The sequence below is a fragment of the Silurus aristotelis genome (assembly GCF_946808225.1).
Source record: "Silurus aristotelis genome assembly, chromosome: 7".
NCBI classification, from domain to species: domain Eukaryota; kingdom Metazoa; phylum Chordata; class Actinopteri; order Siluriformes; family Siluridae; genus Silurus; species Silurus aristotelis.
In genome coordinates this window covers 5,965,199-5,985,467 of record NC_139580.1, presented here as the reverse complement: position 1 = coordinate 5,985,467, position 20,269 = coordinate 5,965,199, and the positions used below count along the sequence as shown (strand labels likewise).

At 38.3% G+C, this 20,269-nt stretch overlaps 1 protein-coding gene across 3 annotated transcripts; it reads right to left on the bottom strand.

The window, feature by feature from the left end:
* Window positions 1–5,589: 5,589 nt before the first annotated feature.
* Window positions 5,590–18,304, bottom strand: scn1bb (sodium channel, voltage-gated, type I, beta b). 3 transcript variants are annotated; one of them, XM_083547215.1, is made up of 7 exons: window positions 17,780–18,304; window positions 17,005–17,193; window positions 12,526–12,692; window positions 10,462–10,699; window positions 9,459–9,600; window positions 6,879–6,950; window positions 5,590–6,368 (listed from the first exon to the last, which is right to left on the bottom strand). In XM_083547215.1, the coding sequence occupies exons 2-6, from the start codon at window positions 17,084–17,086 to the stop codon at window positions 6,884–6,886; spliced, it is 696 nt and encodes a 231-aa protein (XP_083403341.1). In that variant the 5' UTR covers window positions 17,087–17,193; window positions 17,780–18,304; the 3' UTR covers window positions 5,590–6,368; window positions 6,879–6,883. The 3 variants fall into 3 exon arrangements, with proteins under 3 accessions (XP_083403341.1, XP_083403342.1, XP_083403340.1); XM_083547216.1 differs by having other exon boundaries at window positions 17,005–17,173; XM_083547214.1 differs by having other exon boundaries at window positions 17,797–18,304.
* Between the last annotated feature and the right edge of the window lie 1,965 nt (window positions 18,305–20,269).

Genomic DNA, 20,269 nt, shown 5'->3' with positions numbered 1-20,269 from the left:
GTGTGTATATTTGTCTGTATTTTTTTGTGTTATATGCTGGATGTTACTGGCTCTGCACAACAGCTGATATGCACCATTTTCGTTACTGTTGCAAATAGGGCAAATTCAAGAGATTAAAATAGTGACAGATTCCATAATTTCTTATTAATACCAGAGTTTAAAATGAACCCACTTTATTGGTGTTATAGAAATGCGTAAGCTCTTATATTTTATTTTCATTTCCAAGGTCATGATAAACCCGCATTCTCACCAGTATGGAATCTCTATACCGATTCACTTGGACAAAGATCAAGAACCTTGTCAGATCTTAGCCAAATCCTAACTCCAATTCCAAACAAACACTGTAGCACCATACGCATGGTGTCAAACAAAACTAGCACCTGCATCTATTTTAACAGCACGGCTTCATAGTAGAATTTGCAGTCCAGCGTGTTTCACTATTTAAAAAAATCATTGAATGAAAAAAATAAAATAAAAATAACAACAAGAAAAGACCCAGGACTGTTGAGCTGCTAGAATCCTGTATCAGATACCAATGGGACAACATTCCTCTCCCAAAACTCTTTTATCTCCTTAACTCCCAGACCTATACAGACCTATAAGGGATGTGATGCTACACAGTGGTAATTAAGGCCCTGACCCAACTATTTTAAGACGTGTTGCAGCCATCAAATTCAAAATTACTTATTTTCTTCTTTAAAATGCTACATTTTCTCAGTTTAGGGCTGTCAATCGTGAACTCGTACAACTTTCATATGATTACATAATCAGAAAATATTTGTTTTTGATGTGAATTGGTTTATTAAAGGAAGACATTTTGAGATTTCTATGCAATTATTTATTTATGTCTGTGAGGCAACTGTAATTCAGGTTGTTTCATTTATGTGTGTGAAGAGAGATGAAAAAAAACGGCAGAGAGCGCCCCCTGTCTGTTTTCTTAATTTCACAAAAGCACAGCATTTTGTTGTTATTATAAGTGAATACAAATAAAAGTAGACCCTTTACAGATTTAAATGATGTATTGCTCTTATGTGTACTATAAAAAAACACGGAGAAATTTAAGTTTGGCGTCTTGAAATTTAAGTTTGGCGTTATGAGGAAAAATTGTCACAAAACACACCAGTGCGTTTGTCGACCCCAGAGAGTTAATTGCATGCATGATTGCAGATTTTGGTGTTTGATTTGAGAATTGGCTGTTATACAAATGTTTCTTCTTCTTCTTACTTTGATCCCCATTAGGGATCGCCTAGGATCAACTCTGAGCCCTTTCCTGTTTGCAGTGGTGAAGGACAGGCTGACAGACGAGGTCAGACAGGAGTTTCCGTAGACTATGATGTTTGCAGCTTCTTCTTTTTCTGGTGGCTCCATCGTGTCAGCAATGTCCTACTGATATACCCCGTGTCCCTTCTCTGCACATGTCCAAACCATCTTAATTGAGCCTCCCTCTCCTTGTCTCCAAAATGTCCGACATGCACGGTCACTCTAATAAACTCATTTCTAATCCTGTCCATCCTCATCACTCCCAATGAAAATCTCAGCATCTTTAGCTCTGCTACCTCCAGCTCCACCTCCTGTCTTTTACTCAATGCCACTGTCTCTAATCCATACAACATCTCAGGTCTCACCACAGTCCAATAAACTTTCCCTTTCACTCTCACAGATACTCTTCTATCACAAATCACTCCTACTATCACTCTAACACACTCTCCATTACATTGCACTGTTGACCCCAGGTACCTGAACTTCTCCAACTTCTCCAACTCATTTCATTCCCCTTCTTTCCAGCATGTACCTCCACCTCTCCAGACTTTTCTCAACCTGCTCACTACTCTCAACACAAATCACAATATCATCCACAAACATAATAGTCCAAGGAGACCCCTGTCTGACCTCGTCCGTCTGCCTGTCCTTCACCACTGCAAACAATAAAGGGCCCCTTGAAGAGAAGAAAGGGAAGTTGATCCTTGATGCAGTTCAACTTGAAAAAATTCTGTCATTCCTACTGCACACTTCACTGCTGTCACACTGTCCTCATACATGTCCTGCACCACCCTCACATACTTCTCTGACACACCTGACTTCCTCATACAATACCACAACTCCTCTCTCCACCCTGTCGTACGCTTTCTCTGAATCCACAAACACACAATGTAACTCCTTCTGACCTTCTCTTTACTTCTCCATCAACATCCTCAAAGCAAATAATGCGTCTGTGGTGCTCTTCCTCAGCATGAAACCATACTGTTGCTCACAGATGGTCACCTCTTCTCTCAGCCTGGCTTCCACTACTCTTTCCCATAACTTCATGGTGTGACTGATCTTGTTTTTTTTGCCCTGTAGTTACTAAAGGTCTGCACATCTCCCTTATTCTTAAAAATCAGTACCAGCAAACTCCTTTTTCATTCCTCAGCATTCTCTCACCTTCCAGAATCTTGTTGAACAATCTGGTTAAAAACTCCACTGCATCTCTCCTAAACATCTCCATGCTTCTACTGGTATATCATCTGCTCTTACTTCCTCCTTTCTAATCCTATCCACTTCCCAGTTCACCATCTCCACATCATCCAACCTTCTCTCTCTCTCATTTCCCTCATTCATCAGCTGCTTAAAATATTCCTCCATCTTCTCAACACACTCTCCTCACTAGTCAACACATTTCCATCTCCATCCTTTATTGCTCTAACTTGCAGTACATCCTTCCCAGCTCGGTCTCTCTGCCTGGCCAATCGATACAAATCCTTTTCTCCTCCCTTAGTGTCCAACTTCTCATACAGCTCCTCATATGTCTTTTCCTTTTCTTTCGCCACATCCCTCTTTACCTGCTGCCGCATCTCCTTGTACTCCTGTCTGCTCCTGTCAATTCCACCACCACGTCTCTTTATCTTCCTTTCTATTTCCAGATGCCACACCAAGTACCTGTCTAGCTGTCTCCCTTATCACTCCTGCAGTAGTTACCCAATCATCCAGCACCTCTTCAGCACCACCGAGCTCCTGTCTGTCCTCTTCCCTGAACCTCACGCTACAGTCTTCCTCTTTCAGTTTCCACCATCTTATTCTTTTTTCAGTCTTCATTTTCCTCCTCTTCTGCTTTACCTCCAAAACCATCCTACAGACCACCATCCGATGCTGTCTAGCTACACTGTCCCCTGCCAACACCTTACAGTCTCCAATCTCCTTCAGGTTGCATCTCCTACACAGAAGATAATCCACCTGTGTGCACCTTCCTCCACTCTTATATGTCACCCTATGATCCTCCTTCTTCTTAAAATTAGTGTTCACCACTGCCATTTCCATCCTTTTAGCAAAATCTACCACCATCTGCCCTTCTACATTCCTGTCCTTAAGGCCATACCTACCTCTGTTCCTTTTACCTACATGGCCATTGAAGTCTGCCCCAATCACCAATCGCTCTTTTCTAGGTTAATTCTCCACCACTTCATTTAACTCACTCCAGAATTTTTCCTCTATCTTACAATTTACTTGTGGAGCATAGGCACTGATGACATTCATCCTCACCCCTTCAACTTCCAGATTCACGTTCATCACCCTATCAGAAACTCTCTCCACCTCCTCTACACTCTTGCTGTACTCCTCCCTCAGGATCACCTCTACACCACTGACCTCGACCGATCTGGTATTCCATATACATTCCATTCTGGTTTGTGATCCGCATATATGATTTGGCACATATTTGTTTTACACTGGATGCCCTTCCTAACGCAACCCTCCTCATTTATCGGGGCACTAAGAGTGGGACCGGCACTAAGCGTACACTGGCTTTTGCAACTATAATGACTGGGTATGAGTATAACAAATGTTTACTGATTGAAACCTTGAGAGTAAGCAGACACACAGGAACTCCTTAATGGATTTCCTCTTCTTTGGATTTTTTGGAACTGTCAGCCTGTTTATTTTCGATAAAAGCTTTTTGCATTTGCATCTGTATTTACTTACCTGTTGTGACTCATCACAGACATCACAAACAATTTGTATCAGTATCTCTATCAACTGATTGTGCACAATTCACTCTTGCTGTATTACCTTCTCATACTCCTACGTTTCCATACTTTCCTATCTTTTTGTCAAAACAACCTTAAGCTAGTTGGCATGGACTTGAGTATGGTTCCACTGTCATATAAAAAGGTATGTAGGTATGTATATATGATTCTTGTGAAATTCTTTTCTTCACATGTTGCTTATAAAGGAACAGAGAACAGAGTCAGATATGATAGAAAAGAGGACTTACTACAGGGTCTGACTGTTTGGCATGGCCAATGTGAACGCATGACCTTCTGATCGTCAAAGCACGCTTGGGTGGAGTTTTACTCAAAGGTCACACAGACTGAGTTAAACGCACCAAAAGTTTGTTCAGGCAGATTGGATTAATAATCCAGAGTCGTACATACCATTCGTTATTTTGCATGAATTTGTATGGGTCAAGAAAATGATTGTCTCTGTAATAGGGATATAATCACATTCTTGGACTTGGAAGGTCTCGGCATGTTCGCACACACGAACAAAATAGCTTCCTTTGTGGTTTGGGGTAAAAGAGAACCTTCTTTAAGAAATCTTCTTTAAACACAAAAAAAAAAAAAAAAACCCACACACACTGATTCTTTTTTATTCAATAATTTAATTTCCATAATAACCTTCAAACATTCTCAGTCATAAGTGTTTCCTTCACAGTTAATATTTTCATCATTTTTGCACTAGTATATCTTTGTCATAAAAATATGTCAAGTATAATACTATAGCCGGAGTAAGGGTTATAAGTGTCTAATGCACAGTATTTTTGTTGCTGATTGATCATGCATTTACTGAAGAGACATTAAAGTGCATAAACTTGAGCCTTTTCTCATATTGCATTGCAATAGCATGAGGTGATTTCCTTCAAATTTGACTGATTTAATAAATTCACTAGTTTTAGATTCAGTACTCAATAATAAACAATTCTATGAGTAATGTCTTAATAAAAATAAAAAAAGACCTCTTACTTGTTTTGGAACAAGTAAGCACACAATGCCCTGTTTTCGCTTGGCTGAAAGCAGCTGCATCACATTTGAAGGTTTTATACTGTATGTATATAGCTCCAGCATTAAATGACGGAAACAGAACTGCTGGAATGTAGAGTACAGCTCGCTGTTGTCTCGGCATTTCAGCAGAGGCTAGCGCATGCACCCACAGCGTCGAATGGTGTACACACACATCATAGTAAATATGTTGCCCTGAAAATGAGAAAAGACTGTGCTTAATTCATTGCTCCTTACTGACCCCTAGTGCAACATTGGACTATTGCTTATTAGTGGTAGTTTCTAAATCATTTTTTGCTTATGTCAGAGTAGAAATACATATTAGGGTTACTACTTTTTCGACAGACTAGACATTAGGGACGGAAGGATCGATCCTAAAGTAGCTATATTTTCAAAACTGGTGTTGGAAGATTTCGCATTAAAATATCGATCCTACCTAAGATGTTTCTAAACAAGTCAGCATGTCTTGAACAGGACCTGTTTCTTCTTCGTGACACTCAGTCACGTGTTACTCAGTCATATATCTTTGAATCACTACGTCACTGGACCCTCTGAGAACTTTTTTTAAAAAATAACTCTTTACTTGTAGAGATATACATATACATTACATATACATATACAGCACAGTGAAATTCTTTCTTCACATATCCCAGCGATGTTAGAAAGCTGGGGTCAGAGCGCAGGGTCAGCCATGATACAGCACCCCTGGAACACAGAGGGTTATAGGCCTTGCTCAAGTGCCCAAGAATGGCGACATGGCGATACCAGGGCTTAAACCTCCTGACCTTCCACTTAGTAACCCGAAATACGTTGTGTTTGACCTTGCCTTTATTAGCATTGTCCCCAAAACAAGCGTATAGAGAAGTGAGTAGGATCTGTGATGTTTTTGGAGCTATTTCAATGTTAGAAACTTACCCAGAAACTCAACTATTGACGCATGTCTGTTGGCAACCCAAATATATACAGCAAATATGTAATGCATTTCATTCCATTTCTATATTAAAGCAATATGTATGATGTGCAATATACTTGAAATACTATATATATATATATATAAACATGCCCTATAATTACAATCATGCAAACCTTTGTTTCTTATAAATAACCATTTCTTGATCCTGGTCTCCTCTGAAACTATTTCTTGAAGGATTTAAATGCTAAACAAGAAGAACTGGATTGAAACTCTCACAAAACAAGGCAGGTTCATGGCAGGTTTGGATTAGGTGTTTGAGGAAGATGTTCAATAACAAGGGAACATCCAGCTGGATAATTGTGATGATGCCAGGAAGAAGCAGAAGACAGGAATGTGGAGATGCATGTGGGTGACACAGGTAGAGCCTGAAAACCAATTTCAGAATAAATATTCAGTATATTTATAATTACAAAAAAAAAAAAAACACTTAAGAAAGGGCTAAACCTCTGGGACATAGTTATAACAGTCTATAACAGTTCAGTGAATATGTGGAACTTGGAGTTAAAGTTTGCATGACAAGAATTTTTAATCAACTGTCGACATGGATTACACTGACACCAGTCAGCTGCTACGATCCAAACCATGATATTAATTGTGTAATAATTGCAATGACGGCATGCCAGTTGGACACGAGATTGCTCTTGGCAGCTGTATACGTTTTTTGACAACCAGCCAGTAGACTGCATCAGCAAACTAATATGACTCCGGGTCACTCCTGACCTCGGCTTTTCGATGTCTGTCTTAAGCAGTCCTCCAACACGCTGTCAAACAGGCTGCCCTCAAAAAGCTCGTCTGCACAGTCCATTCGATGCTTTTATAAAAGTGATCTCCAAATCTTAAAACCTGAGAATTTCGCCATGTTGTATGGAACCCACCTCTGTTATTCCGCCACCTGCACTCCTGTGCAGTTATCTTTGCTTTCCGATGCTATCGCTAAATACTCCTCCCTGCACACACAAAAAGAGGTTACATGCAGGATAAATATAGGATATAGATCACACCAGAGTGGCGCAAGATAAAATCTCCTCTATGGTTATGATTTCGTTTTTTCCCCCTTATAAACGGTAGGAAGTGAGGAATCCGACCCCTACATGATCGTAATTAACTCTCAATGTACACAGTGATGCTCACCATAGTGTTAGAAAATAACAGATAAGGCTTACATGAAAAAAACATGAAGAGTTTAAATATTCAGGGTTTTTTTTTATATGCTTTACTCATAAATAACTATTGATTCCTGTATTTATCTTACTGTATTTAACTTAATCCTAATAAGAATCAAAATCAGTGTCAGAATCATCTTAATTGCCAAGTATTAGGGGTTGCTTGAACAAGGAATTTGTCATGGTGTGCTGGTGCTATAGAAATAAGAAAAACTATTTAAAAAAATAATAATAATTAAATAACGAATAGTCATAATAATTATATATGTCATAGGCCATAATGTTATAAAATGTTGATTCATTGTTGATCCGATGTTGATCTGATGTTGACCCTAGTTCATTAATGTCATTTAGCAGCGTTGTCATTTATTTATGAATAAAATAATAATGCAATAATAGCAGAGGCAACGTACAAGTGCCACAGGGGTCACAATATTAAAAATGCCATAAGTAAACTTTCTTTCGGCTTCTCCCATTAGGGGTCCCACAGCGGATCATCCGCATGTTTGATTTGGCACATGGCACTGGATGCCCTTCCTAATGCAACCCTCCCTATTTATCCAGGCTTGGGACCGGCACTAAGACTGGCTGGAGTCGACTGAACCCGGGCCGCAGCGGTGAGAGCGCCGTATCCTAACCACTAGACCACCCTATTAAAAATGCCATAAATAAACTTTCTTTCTGCTTCTGTCTGGATAAGGGAGATTGTATTGCTCTCTAAATAACACTAACTCCCTTGAAACTACCCAATCATGGACATTTGTAAGGCTGGTCTAGGAAAGCTAAGAGTCTCCTCAGAGCGTGTTGAGCTTCCCTGGGATAATGTATGAGCAATACTTAAAAAGATGCATTAGCTTTAGATGTATCTCATACCAGTCACTGCCGGGGTAAAATGGTATGACTCTCCTTTCTGTCAGTTAGAGTAAAACTAGCCAAATGTGGATATCTGTTAGCTAGTGTATGCAAAACACTGGGTTATTTAAGCTAAGACTCTCCTCTGATCATGTTAAACATCACTGTGTTGTTCAAAAAAGATGTACAGTATTAGCATAAATCCTATGCTAGTAATCATCCTTTCAGGGTTTGTAGCTGTTTTAGTTTATAACTAATAAATAATTAATGATGCTGTAATAGGAATGTATCCTAATAAGCTAGGATAAGCCTTTCATTGTGTTGTAATGTACATGTGACATCTATCAAGTTGGATTTAGCAAACGATTGTCAAGTAAAGATTATTATTTATGTTTTTTGTCAATTGTACCTCCAGGCATAATCGACAGTGGTGAACAGTAATGAAGTAAAGTAATTTGTTACTGTACTCAAGTAGCTTTTCACACTATTGGACTTTACTAAAGAATTTCCATTTGAGGGACTTTAACTTCACTACATTTCAAAGTCAAATCTCTTATTTTTTATTTAACCACATTTTGTGAAATCAGTCATTCCTTTTTATTTATAAGTGAATTAAAAAATTCAATTGTCAAGCACGCAGCAAGCCACCAATCAGGGTCGAGCACAAGCTCTGTTTTGAGCTTGTTTTGAATGGCGCTTGATGGTATCTACTTATCACCAACGTACAGTTCAGCATCAGTTCAACAGCAAGCAGATTTTTGTAAGAGTAATAAATGATGGAAGAAATTCCCGTCTCGAACTTGCCTTAACACCCGTGGCCTTATTGTCACGATTTACACAAACAAGTCCTTAATTTTCAAGTGCTTTCTCTGCCTGCCTCAGCCCTGTACAATTTATTTTTACAAGAATTTTCCTTTCAATCTGAGCTTTAACAAATCATTGTACTTTGCATACTTAATTGCATATGAAGGCAAATACTTTTGTCCTTTTATTTGAATGAAAGTTTAAAGGGAGCACTTTAACTTTTACTGGAGTAATATTTTACAGTGTATCTCTACATTAACTTAACTACAGGGTTTGTGTCTTTTATCCACCACTCATCATCTAATACCACCAAGCTGCCTCAATCCTCAACTGCTCGATTATATACATGAGATAAATGTAAGTCTCTCTGGACGGGGGCATCTGCCAGATGATATAAATGTAAATGCGTCATTCACAGAATGTATTCATTGACAAATCTGATTCAATATTAAAAAAATTCATGCACATCTGTCACCTATCGAATCTGCTTTCTTTAATTGTATAAAAGATTAGAAACATTTTGTTAGAACACAACAGGTTAACTACTAAATCAAAATATTAAGTATAATGCAGCATTGGCAGTGTAAGGATACATAGGCATCTAAGAAAGACCAAAAACATGAACATGTTACTGACGCGCTGGCTCTGAGGGCCTCATCGCCGGCTGCAGCGATCTTTCTGTAGCAATAGATCATCTCCACCAACAGCCACAGCTGCAGCCCGATGATTGACACATACATCATTACCTCCGAAACAATGGAGGCTGTGCCGCGCGTCGCTAAGAAAGGAAGACACAGAAAGGTGAGAAAGAATTATAAGGCCTGCTCTGTGTAATTTAGAAAAAGGAAGCGTTGATGGAGGAGTATAGAGAATGTCAGAAGGAGTTGCATTGTGGGTTGGTGGATTTAGAGAAAGCATATGACACTGTGAAGAGAGAGGAGTTGTGGTATTGTATTAGGAAGTCAGGTGTGGCAGAGAAGTATGTGAGGGTGGTGCGGGACATGTATGAGGACAGTGTGACGGCAGTGAAGTGTGAAGTAGATACAACAGATTGGTTCAAGGTGGAGGTGGGACGGCATCAAGAATCGGCTCTGAGCCCTTTCCTGATTGCAGTGGTGATGGATATGTTGACGGACAAGGGGAGACAGGAGTCTGCGTGGACTATGATGTTTGCAGATGATATTGTGATTTGTGGTGAGAGTAGGGAGCAGGTTGAGAAGAGCCTGGAGAGGTGGAGGTACACTCTGGAGAGAAGGGGAATGAAAGTCAGTAGGAGTAAGACAGAGTACATTTGTGTGAAAGAGAGGAAGGGCAGTGGAGTGGTGCGGTTGCAGGGAGAAGAGGTGGAGAAGGTGGAGGAGTTCAGGTACCTGGGGTCAACAATGCAAAGTAATAGAGAGTGTTTGAGAAGTGAAGAAAAGAGTGCAGGCAGGGTGGAGTGGGTGGAGAAGAGTGATAGCAGGAGTAATTTGTGATAGTAGGGTATCTGCAAAAGTGAAAGGGAAAGTTTATAACCTGCGATGTTGTATGGTTTAGAGACAGTGGCATTGAGTAAAAGACAGGAGGGGGAGCTAGAGGTAGCAGAGCTGAAGATGCTGAGATTTGGAAGGTTCTGTAGGTATTTTGAAAATTACTGCACCTTTAGCCACCACAGTGAGGTGCACCACCTTGATGGCAGTAGTCTCATACTCATAGGCGTCATAGGAGAGGGTTCTGCGGAAGAAGCAGCGGTACACTCCTGAATCATTAAAGGTGACGTTGTGGATGTAGATGGAGGCATCCTGCAGGTCATTGGTCTTCCTACTGCCATTCCAGTGCACACGATCTTCGAAGCGGTCATCGATTATGATGGGTGACCCACCATCATAGTTATAGATCTGCATAAACACGAAGGCCTCCCTCGTGTCAAACACATGCTTACAGGGTTTAAAGGTTTAGGAACACAACAGAGTCTTAGTGAAAGGCTGGACATTTTCTACGATCTGTTTGAGGTTTTTTAAATGGCTGTTGACTAAAAATGTCTGTTAATGAAACAGAGTTCATTTTCTGTAAAAGCTCCATTGTGTTTAATGTGGTTTATACCACAGAGGTTTGATATCTGATTTCTTATAAATGATTTTCCAGATATGTTTTTTTTCATTTTCTATAATAGTAGCTGAAACAGTATTTCCATCTGTAAGTCAATTAGAATTTAATATGTAATCCTTTGTTCTACTCATATGTTTTCATTTGAGTAGCAGCAACTTATACAGGGTTTCTTCATATATAATAAATCCATTGTTGATACTTTTACATTGATGCCATTTGGTATATATGCCATATATTATGCCATATTTATGGCATATATACTGTATAAATGAGCAGTTGAGTCCGAGTGGCAGCTTGGTGAAGCTGGGATTTTTAACTCACAACCTTCTGTTCAGAAGTCCATCTTAACCACTTCCATTTATTTATGGAAGGAGTCTCCAGTGTCAGCAATATCTGACTGGACAGAAATGAATGTTATTAAAATTAAGTGAGAGGAAAAAAAGAGCTAGTGAATGCTGAGGTAATTTACAGTACCACCCCTATTCCAAAAAAGAACAATGTGAAAATGTAAAAAAAAACCAGAACGCAATGATTTGCAAATCTCATAATTCCATATTTGATTCGCAATAAAGCAGAAAAACAACCTGAGAAAACATACAGTGGAAAAAATAAAGTCATTTTGAATTTGATGGCTGAAACAGGTCTCAAAAAAGTTGGGACAGGGCCATGTTTACCACTGTGTAGCATCACGTCTTCTGTCTGCATACATGTGGGAACTGAGAAGACCAGTTGCTGAAGTTTTGGTAAAGGAATATTGTCCCATATTTGTCTGATACAGGATTCTATTAGCTTAACAGTTCTGGGTGTCCTTTGTTGTATTTTTTGCTTTCATGATGCGCCAAATGTTATGCTATTGTAATAGATGCAGTATGCAGTTAGCATTGTCCTGTTTAAATATGCAAGGCATTAGCCAAAAACAATGTTTCCTGGATTGAAGCATTTGTTGCTTTAAAACCTCTATATACCATTCAGCATTGATTGAGCCTTGCCAAATGCACTTCCATACAATCAGAGACGCAGCTTTCTGAACTGAGCTCTGATAGCAAGCCAGATGGTCCCTCTCCACTTTAGTCTGTGGTGTGCATGGTTTCAAAAAAGAAATTCGAATGAATAAAACCAAAATGTTTCTCCAACTATTTTATTTTAATAGCATTTACGTTTACTTTTGTTGCACAGTCCCTACTTTTTTGAGACGTGTTACAGCCATCTAATTGAAAATTACCTTATTTTTTGCTTAAAAGGGTCCATTTTCTTAGTTTAAGCATTTGATGTTTTCAATATTCCATTCGCATTCTGCTTATATTTACATTATATTGAATTGGAGAAATGCGTATTTTATTTGTCATGTACACAACTGCACACAGTACAAAACATAGTAAAATATTTGCAAAAAATATCATATAATTTTTTTTTATTCATTCTTTTTTAACATTCATGAAAAAATTAATACATTTTATATATTTTTTTAAATAAATATCATTAATAAATTAAATATTCCGACTACATCACACCACCCTTTAATTGATTTTTTTTTTATCTAGTTTAATGTCCATATATTTTTCCTTTTCTCTCTCTTCTAAATTGCTAAAACAATAGATACACCCAGATAACTCACATGTACAAACTCTTTCTCTCCTTTAGCCCTGAAGTACCAGTCTACGATCGCGGAGGCCTCCACCTCACCTCTCATCTTGCAGGAAATGCAGCCCAATTTAAAGCCATGCCCTGCTACCGCCTCAGTGTCGGAGTCCACCTCTGCACATGCTCCGTTACACAGAGAGACTGGAAAGCACAAACAACGAGCACATTGAGAAACATACCTTTCAAACAGAACTACATATTGTGCATCAATGCACTGATGCAGAACATCACTGCAGTGACACCAGAAGAGACAAAATACTCGTAATGCATCTGAAAATGGGGTGTGGGGAAAGAATATTAGCCCTAATATTTATCCATACTATTTAGGCTATTTACAAATATTAGATATGACTATTTTATTAGTTTTAATTAGCAGAAAATATATTTTATATACAGACAACCTGGTACACCTTTTTTTTTTTTGTTCTTCTACTCGCTTTTCTTCAACATGCAGTACAGACCAAAAGTTTGGACACACCTTCTTATTCAAAGAGTTTTCTTTATTTTCATGACTATGAAAATTGTAGATTCACACTGAAGGCATCAAGGGCTATTTGACCAAGAAGGAGAGTGATGGGGTGCTGCGACAGATGACCTGGCCTCACAGTCACCGGACCTGAACCCAATCGAGATGGTTTAGGGGTGAGCTGGACCGCAGAGTGAAGGCAAAAGGGCCAACAAGTGCCAAGCATCTCTCGGGAAACTCCTTCAAGACTGTTGGAAGACCATTTCAGGTGACTACCTCTTGAAGCTCATCAAGAGAATGCCAAGTGTGTGCAAAGCAGTAATCAAAGCAAAAGGTGGCTACTTTGAAGAACCTACAATATGACATTTTTCAGTTGTTTCACACTTTTTTGTTATGTATATAATTCCATATATAATTCCACATGTGTTAATTCATAGTTTTGATGCCTTCAGTGTGAATCTACAATTTTCATAGTCATGAAAATAAAGAAAACTCTTTGAATGAGAAGGTGTGTCCAAACATTTGGTCTGTAGTGTATATGTCACTGGTATGAAAAGTAAATACAGTATAGTTAACGCAGTGTATTATATAGAATTACACAAAATGTTATATCTGTGTTTCCCCTTTTATTTCTGCAGTCAGTGTGCTTCCTGCTTAGCCCCATCCTAAGAAAAAATAAAATTGACTACAGCAATATGAAATGTTAAAAGATAAATCACAACTCAACAAAAACAAACCTTTTAATTCAGATATATTGGGAATAGAAGTCCCAATATATCTGAATTAAAAGGTTTGTTTTTGTTGAGTTGTGATTTATCTTTTAACATTTCATATTGCTGTAGTCAATTTTATTTTTTCTATTAATCCATGTTTGAAAATTTTTAATATTCCTATACATTAACTTCTAATTTGGACCCCGTTTCATGTGCATTTAAATCTTGAATATTGTGTTTTACAGACTGCCATTGTTTGACACCCCATTGTTTTCTTAATATCTCGATTAAAAAGTCCTCTTCCTGATTTGTTCCTGAATGGGAAGGATGTCATAACATAAGGGTGAACCTACTGATTTAAAGTTTTATTTTTATTTTTTTTTACCAGAATATATTTATATTTATTGCATTTCGCAGATGCCCTTATCCAGAGAGACATACCACTAAACAGTTGAGGGTTAAGGCCTTTCTCAAGGGCCCACCAGCTTGGTGGTGCTGCATCCAATACCTTTGAAATTCAACTCAGAGGTAAGATCGGTTTCACCTGCTGTAAAATTTATTTTATATATATATATATATATATTCTATTAATGCACTTTTATCATTTAAAAAATCCCTTACATTTGATTATTAAGTGGCGAACTCAAGGTTGCTGCCTTATTCCATTGGAATAAAAGGCGAGTCGTCCAATCTGCAGATGTTGATCTCAGTGACTTCATTCATTAAGAATCACCATGTAGAGATGAGAGTGGTTACATATATTATGCCGTTGCTACTGATTTCTGTTTTTGTGTCAGATCTAGTACACCAGGATGCCTCTGGTTTGCTGTGGTATTTTCTCCTATACCTATTTTACTTCCTCTACATCTAAGAATCATCTTTCAGTTTTTCATGTCATTGAGCACAAAGACGATCCTCTAGTGTAGGTTGAAATCATTCTTGTTTAGTCAAGTCTTTTGTGAATAGGTTTCTCTCAGGCCTTCTTCTTCTTCTTCTTCTTCTTTCGGCTGCTCCCATTAGGGGTTGCCACAGCGAATCATCCCTCTCCATACCCCCCCTGTCCTCTACATCTGCCTCTTTCAACCACATCCATAAACCTCCTCCTTGGTCTTCCTCTTTTCCTCCTTCCTGGTGACTCCATCCTCAGCATTCTTCTACCGATATACCCCATGTCCCTCCTCTGCACATGTCCAAACCATCTTAATCGCACCTCTCTCATTTTGTTTCCAAAACGTCCTACATGCGCTGTTCTTCTAATAAACTCATTTCTAATCCTGTCCATCCTCATCACTCCCAATGAAAATGTCCACCTCCTGTCTTTTACTCAATGCAACTGTCTCTAAACCATACAACATCTCAGGTCTCACCACAGTCCTATAAACTTTCTCTTTCACTCTTGCAGACACTCTTCTATCACAAATCACTCCTGCTATCACTCTTCTCCACCCACTCCACCCTGCCTGCACTCTCTATTACTTTAAACTGTTGACCACAGGTACCTAAACTCCTCCACCATCTCCACCTCAGGGCTCAGAGCTGATCCTTGATGCAGTCCAACCTCCTGATCCTGATGGAGGTACCACAACTCTCTCTCTCCACCCTGTCATACGCTTTCTCTAAATCCACAAACACACACTGCAACTCCTTCTGACCTTCTCTATACTTCTCCATCAACATTCCCAAAGCAAATAATGCATCTGTGGTGCTCTTTCTCAACATTACCCCATACTGTTGCTCACAGATGGTCACCTCTTCTCTCAGCCTGGCTTCCACTACTCTTTCCCATAACTTCATGGTGTGACTGATCAACTTAATTCCCCTGTAGTTACTGCAGGTCTGCACATCTCCCTTATTCTTTAAGATTAGTATCAGCAAATTCCTTCTCCATTCTTCAGGCATCATCCACTGCGTCTCTCCTAAACATCTCCATGCTTCTACTGGTATGTCATCTGGTTCAACCAACTTTCCACTCTTCACTCTGCTCTCACTTCCTATACTATTTCTTCCTTACTAATCCTATCCACTTCCTGCTTCACCATCTTCACATAATCCACCCTTCTCTCTCTCTCTTATTTTCATCATCAAATAGGTTTCTCTCAGGTAAAGAAGCAAATCTGAAGAAATCATGGATATAGAGAGTTTCATTGAACAGGGATGTTTGGATGCTTGGATGTTTGGGTTACCTTCTAGCTTCTCCTTTTTGTTATGCTGCCATAGCCAGTCTTGCCAGAAGTCTTTACTTGCACTTCTATCGTACAGCACAGTGTCCTTAACTATTATATAACAATAAAGATACCTACTAATTCATTTTTTCTCTCTGTGTGTCTACACTTTCAATCTCTCCATTGAGTCTATGCTCGTGAGGTACCCGTAAACCTGTCCTTTTCCTCTTTCCACACCTGCTTCCTTCATTGTAATGCCCTACCTCTGGATTTAACACTTTTCAAATGGAGTCCACTGACTTACTACAGCTATGGATGGTTCCACATGAACAAGATCCATGAGGTTGCTGTGAAGGTGAAACCGAAGAACCATGAAAAAGGATTTGGACAGTAATTAATATAAACAGTCTGCGACAATGTTTGAGATGATTTGGACATGTGCAGAGGAGGGACATGGGGTATGTTGGTAGGAAAATGCTGAGGATGGAGCCACCAGGAAGGAGGAAAGGAGGAAGGTGAAGGAGGAGGTTCATGGATGTGGTGAGAGAAGACATGCAGGTAGTTGGTGTGAAAGAGGTAGATTTAGAGGACAGGGGGGTATGAAGACGGATGATCCGCTGTGGCGCCCCCTAATGGGAGCAGCCGAAAGAAGAAGTAGAAGAAGAAGTCTGCGACAATGTTGGACAATCTTCATCAGTGAACAATTGATAAGATCAATAATGAAGGAACTTTTATGAATAGGTTTCATTTTTGGTTTGGTTTCTCTCACGGTTTCTGCATTTCTTGACATTTTTTGCCACTGGCTCACTCAATAAGGATAAACAGAGAATAATTTATACATTTAAAATAGAATAATATATTTTTTTATCTATGTATTTCTATAAATCTGCTTTGGGATAGTGTCCATTGTTAAAAAAGTATTGCTATACGAATAAAATGCAATTGAAGTAAACAGCGTCTGCATTCTCATAAAGGTGGAATATTGACAAGTAGCAGGAGAAATTGCTGTAAGGATGCTCATGTAGGTGGATTGCTGTATTTGAGATGTGTCCATAAGAAAATAAATGCACTACGTAACGACCAGACACTGCTGTGAGAAAATGTCGACTCACCCCAGAGTGCACAGAGCACACACAGGAACAGGAAACACCTGGCAGACATGCCTGACAGGAAGTGGCCTGCTGTCTGAACCATCCTTGATGCACAGTGAGGAATAGAGGCTCAAGTGGAGGATGTTCTGTATGGAAACCTTAGCTTTGGAGTCGTCTAATGTCAGGAGTGCTGTAGTTTGAAAAGCAGTCCTGTTCACACTTTTTCAGGGAGTTTGCACATTTTAGTCAATTAATTAATAATGGAGCTGATCTCAGACCAGCAATCAGCATTCTTGGAAGACTTGTTTAGGGTTTGCATGTGCACAGATCAAGTCTAAATCAGAACAGCATAAAAACGTGTGCAAAAGTCTTGCAAACACACATGCTCTATACAAAGTGCTTCATTCTTTGGCGACTATGTAGATATATATTCTTTAGAAATATATTTCAATAAGAATATAGATCTAGGATAGCTGAGTTGTAAGAAGGTTGCATATCATTTAAAAAAAAAAAAATCCTTTAACGTGCTACACCTAGGACTATGCACAATCCTGAAATCGGATGGCAGGACAGCGTGCACATCTGTGCGCCAATAAAGAAATGCCTAATCATTTATATGCGTACAGTTTTGCTCACGGGGCATGCACATTTGTCAGGGGGGAGAAATAAGTGTCTAGGAGGAAGGTGTTAGTCTAACATGCTGTTTGGTTAAGGATGACACTGAATAGAAAACAAAGCAGTCTGCATTCGTTTTTTCTCTCGTCTCATTCATGCACATACAGCTGTTCTGACGCACTTAAACCGCAAGATCACTGGTTTCCGCCGCAGCTGTCCTCCTGATACCCTTCTGGATTTTGCTGGTTTATTTGTTTGATTGATTAGTTAGTCTCCTTTCATCCCTTTTAAGACCAAAAAAGAAATGAATATAAATCAATCCTCTTGCATTAAACGGTTACGTCGTTTTTTTTATGCTGGAAAACGAGAAATCCAGGAAGAGGAGATGGAAATCTTCCGCAAAAAGCGTCCAGATGTTGAGAGTGTGCAGGCAATTGTAAGAGTGTTATTCTAAGAGTTTGATGCGCGTACGAATCTCTCTCTCTCTCTCTCTCTCTCTCTCTCTCTCTCTTAGTGTCCCAGATCTGGAGTTCCAAATAAACCACAATCGACTCCCTCCTGTCTGTATAGGTGCCCTATGTAGGGCAGGAGTGAATGGCTTCCCTTGGATAAACAGTGCACTGTGATTACGGTAAGGAGATGTTTGGGATCCACCCTGTGTCTGATGCATTGCGGTATAAAAAAAAAAAAAAAAACAGAAATCCGGAAACGGAACCTATATTGGGAAAGAGAGAGAAGCGCGAGGCCATCACACGTGTTATTTATGACGTAACCGAATCTACTGTATATATAATGTGTGTGTGTATATATATATACACACACATTTTATATATATATATAAACATTTTAAAGTTTGTATATAAAAATTATAATAAAACACACATATATATTTGTCCCTAATATTTAATATACAAACTTACATATATATGGAACAAAATAAAGAAATAAATAATAATAAAAAAATTATATATATATATTTATATTGTAATAATTTATATTAAATAAATATATTTTTCCCCCCTAATATTTAATATAATATAATATTTAATATACAAACTGTATTATATGGAACAAATTATATGGAACAAAAAAAATTTAATAAATAATAAAAAAATGAAAACATATATATATATATATATATATATATATATATATATATATATATATATATATATATATATATATATATATATATATATACTGTTTATATATCTTTTTTATTATTATTATTATTTATTAGTTTTGTTTTTTTGTTCCATATAATTGTAAGTTTGTCCCTAGTAAGTAAGTAAGTGGCGACTTTGGCAAGGGAAAACTCCCTGATGGCATGAGGACGAAAGCTTGAGCAGAACCAGAGTCAAAAATGAACCCGTCCTTATCTGCACTGAATCTCCATTTATTAGAATTCATTATTGTTTAGGTGTGAAGCTGTAGCCAGGTAGGTGCAAACGGTGGTACACTGCCATTGTAGTAGACTAATTATATTAATTACAGTCCAAATCCATCCTCATAGTTCTTGTATTCCTGTTAAAACTCTTCCCAACAGCCAGAAATAGACAATCATGTAAGCGACAGTAAGAATTAACAAGTTACTTGATGAACCTAAGATAATGCAAATATTAAATAGTTAAATTCACACCTGAAGGATTGGACTGTCATTTTATGATCTCTTGTCTAGTGCCTTGGTAGAAATGAAGCTTTGAAATCACACTTCTTACAGTTCACAGATGTGAGTTTCAGAAAAACACTCAAAATTGGTGATGGTTTATTCTTAAAAAAGCTTCTTGACTTGACTTAAAAATTTGCTGTAAAAAGATGATGCACGCATTTTTTGTGTGTTTGCTTGTTAAATATACATAAAATCTCAGAACCAACAAACAAACATCAATCAAATCAACAGCATTGTCTAGGAAAAGTACATCTTTCTTTCACTGCACTGCACACACTTTACCAGCAGATGTCGCCCTCTCGCTGTGTAAATAAAGCTTCAGGCTTGGTTTTATATTTCGACTGGATTTTCATTTACTCGTTTATACATTCATTTAGATGATTTAATATACATACCGGTGCTACATGTGGGTGAAAAGAAACAGTACATGCAAAAATTAAAGCTGTATTTTCCCATAGATAATAAGTATATCAGTGTATATGTATGAGGGATGATAAGAATCAAGTTAACAGTTTATAAAAGTGTGCATTGGATACAATTTGGCATTTGTATTGTGCTGCATTGTTATTACATTTGCATCTGTAAAAGCGGTATTTATTTATATATTATTATTAGTAGAGGTGCTATACTTTTATTATTTAGAATGTGAGCAATATTGTATATGTAGATTGACTTCTCGTCAATCAACTGTTTCTCAAGTGTTGATACCACCAGTGGGGGGGCCATCAGCCAAATTCTGTTTGTAGTCTACTTATGTCTGCGCTAACACCACCAGACATTGTGGAGTAATGTGTTTGTTTCTGACCTTTCTTTGTGCCTACTGTGTTTTGAATTTGTTTTCTTCGCTGACTGCCTTTATTGTGTACCAGACCTTCTTGCCTGTTGCTACGTTTTGGATTACGTGTGCCAGTTGTTAAATAAACCACATATGGATTCTACTTCCACTGTTCCAGTGACCATATTACACTGTATTCTCTTAGCACCACTGCTGCATAGGTAAAA